The sequence below is a fragment of the Bison bison genome, unplaced genomic scaffold (assembly GCF_000754665.1).
Source record: "Bison bison bison isolate TAMUID 2011002044 unplaced genomic scaffold, Bison_UMD1.0 scf7180017864377, whole genome shotgun sequence".
Lineage (NCBI taxonomy): Eukaryota > Metazoa > Chordata > Mammalia > Artiodactyla > Bovidae > Bison > Bison bison.
The window spans coordinates 649,393-652,320 of NW_011494949.1; the positions used below are offsets into that span (position 1 = coordinate 649,393).

Sequence of the window (2,928 nt, forward strand, 5' to 3'; positions counted from 1 at the left end):
GGGCTTGTCCTGCCGGCTCCAAACTCAGCTCCCTGCTTTCCAAGCAGGGCTCCCAACCCTCGACGGGTGGACTGATGGGCTGACCCGCTGAGAGCTCAGGGCGCCAGTGGGGTCAGCCCTCTGTGCTCCTCAGTTGCTCTGCTAACGTCATCCTCCCGCTCGAGAATAAGAAGACCCAGGAAGAGAGGAACTTGGGTGAGGGGGAAGGAGGGGCCGCCCCTGAGCGGGATGGTCTCAGAGGAAGGGGCTCCTCCAGGCGCAGGCGCAGGACAACCCTCAGGCCGGTGGGGCCAGCAGCGATTTGGGGCCCAGGTCCTGGACTGACCCAGCTCCAGACTGCCTCAGCCACGCCTTCCACCCGGGATCTAGCACCAACAGACCCTCCCCCTGCACGGAATGCCCAGGGGTGCAGCAATCAGGGCTCCCCAGCACCCTGTTCTGGGCCAGGGCCCCTAGTCCTCTCCTGCTGGCCCAGGTTGCTCCTCTACGTCACCAGTGCCCACTCTTCTGCTGCCTGCTCCCGGCCTCTGAGTCCTCATCTGCAGACACTCCTGTCTGCGTTGGCTTGGTGAGCAGGTTGGGAGCATGGGTCTCTGTTGCCACCGTGTGCCAGAGACTCCGGGGGTTTATCCGCTATTACCCCACTCCCACGTGTATGTGCCACGGCCCTTGGAGGGCTGGGGGAAAAGCTTCGGAACAGAGTAACTGCTGGCGTCCAAGCCAGCCCAGCCTCTTTCTGGCTGACCACATTGAGGTCCGGCCATCTGTGCCACTTGGAACGACTCTGAGCCCTCAGCTGCACGTTCCCCACCAGGTGAGGGGGACCGGACCCTTGTCCTGCAGCCCGAGTGGCTTCCGTGAGGAGCCCTGGGCCGAGGGCCAACCTCAACCTGGCCTTGGCGTCCAGCAGGAGGGCCCGAGGGGCAGGGGCTGGGAGTGCATGGAGGCGGTAGGTGCATTGTGCCCAGGTACCCTGCTCTCTGCCGTGTCAGCTGCTCCTGGGAAGGGCCCTGGGTGCCCGTGCACTTCCCTCTCAGCTTGCAGGGAAACACTTCTAGAACTGGGCGGCCCGGGAGCGGGCGCGTGGGGACCTTACCACTCACCATCCTTGGCCACGTCCCCGATGGGGACACTGTGCTTCTGGGCCATGTACCCCAGGAAGGAGAAGACCACGAAGCCGGAGGAGAAGCTCGTCAGCGAGTTGACGGAGGTGGTGATGATCGCGTCTCTGCAGGAACAAGACACGCTGTCCCAGCCCGGCTGGGCGCCACTGCAATTTCCCGTCATTATTCGTAATTGGCTGTGTCTGGTGCCGGCGGCTGGGGGCGCTCCCCAGACAGGCAGGCCGGCCCCTCCTGTGACCCCAGAGCCTGTCCCAGGCTGCCCTGAGGGAGGGAGGCTGGCACCCGCTGACAGTGGTGAGTGTCCCACCTGCACCCCCCGCTGAGCAGCTCTGGGCACTGGCCACGCCCTGGCCAGGTCAGGCCTCCGGTGACCAGCCATCTGCGCTTGCCTGGGGACCAAGGGACTCTCTCCTGGGACTCTCGACTCAGCACTGATGGCGAGATGATCCCACAGGCAAAGCTAGGCTCGGGTGGGCAGCCCAGTGACCACGGGGTCCCCACCCTGACCCACAGGGCTGCCAGGCAGGGCTTGGAGATGCCTCCCGGGGAACTTATTAAGATGCAGGTGCTGACGGGGTGGGTCTGGTGGGGCCCAGATGCTGTGTTTCCCCTACATGCCTGGGGGCCCAGGGCTGCTGGCCCGGGGACCCCGCTCTGAGGGCCGAGAATTCAGAGCAGGGAGGAGGGGCTGCGGGGCCAGCCCTCCGGGGTGCCTGAGTGCAGGACCCTCACAGACTCAGATGGGCGCAGGGTGGGCTCGGGAGCCGCTGTCTGGCCTGCCATCCAGACGCCAGCTCTGTGTGGACCTCTGGGTAGGGTCGGTCGGGCCATTCTGCTGCGCACACCGCCTTTGTATTTTTAACCGCATTTTTATCCTCAGGATATGAAAGAAAACAAACACTGGCTCAAGGGTCAAGGAAGCAGTCCCGGAGGAAACCCCTTTCTCTGTCTTTTGAACGATATTTCGGGCCGGCAGGGGGCTGTAGGTCGCTCAGGTCCTCCTGGGCCGGGCAGCGCCGGCTGGCAGGCTGCTGGGGCCCTGGGCACGTGGCACGGCCGTGCTCCCACCTGTCCTGGCGCTGAGTCTGCGGGGGGCTCCGTGGGGCCAGGGCGCGCCTGGGGCCCCCGCTCCCTCAGTGAAGGCCAGGTGGGGACACGCACAGGTCCTTCCTCGTGGGAGACAGGTGTGAGGAGCCTGACCCCGGATGCTGGGAGGACGGGGTGGCCAAGCCGGGCAGAGGAGGGGCCTCCTCCCAGGGAGGGGGCAGCGTCTTCCTGCCTCAAAGCTTCCCTTAAGCAGGAATGAGCGTTGGCCTGTCGCTTCCCTGTCTCATTTTCACGTGTGGTTAAGGGGCTGTAAGCACGGCTCCTGTCCCGTCCCCTCACCCAGGGGCACACCCGCCCGCCTGACGCCACAGGCCTCTCTCGGGCCAGGACTCACCGGTAGCAGTTGTTGGTGAACTTATTGTAACTGGAGAAGGCGATGAGCACCCCAAGGCCCACGCCCAGCGAGAAGCATATCTGGATGGCCGCATCTATCCAGACCTGCAGGAGCAGAGACAGAGTGAGCGCTCCCCACAAGGAGAGGTACCTGAGGGGAGACAGAGGGGGTGAGCGGCCCCCAAGGGGAGACATCCCTGAGGGGAGACAGAGCGGGGTGAGCGGCCCCCGAGGGGAGACAGAGCGGGGTGAGCGGCCCCCAAGGGGAGACATCCCTGAGGGGAGACAGAGCAGGGTGAGCAGCCCCTGAGGGAAGAGACAGAGGGGATGAGTGTCCCCCGAGGGGAGACAGAGGGGGTGAGTG

General features: G+C 65.2%; 1 protein-coding gene across 1 annotated transcript in view; it reads right to left on the bottom strand.

The window, feature by feature from the left end:
• SLC6A3 (solute carrier family 6 (neurotransmitter transporter), member 3) overlaps positions 1–2,928 on the bottom strand; it is a 29,175-nt gene that overhangs the window by 10,541 nt on the left and 15,706 nt on the right. Inside the window, exons 7-8 of the mRNA XM_010857138.1 lie at positions 2,566–2,669; positions 1,104–1,228 (exon numbers count right to left, since the gene is read on the bottom strand). Of these exons, the coding sequence (XP_010855440.1) occupies positions 1,104–1,228; positions 2,566–2,669 (229 nt within the window). The remainder of the gene's footprint in view (positions 1–1,103; positions 1,229–2,565; positions 2,670–2,928) is intronic.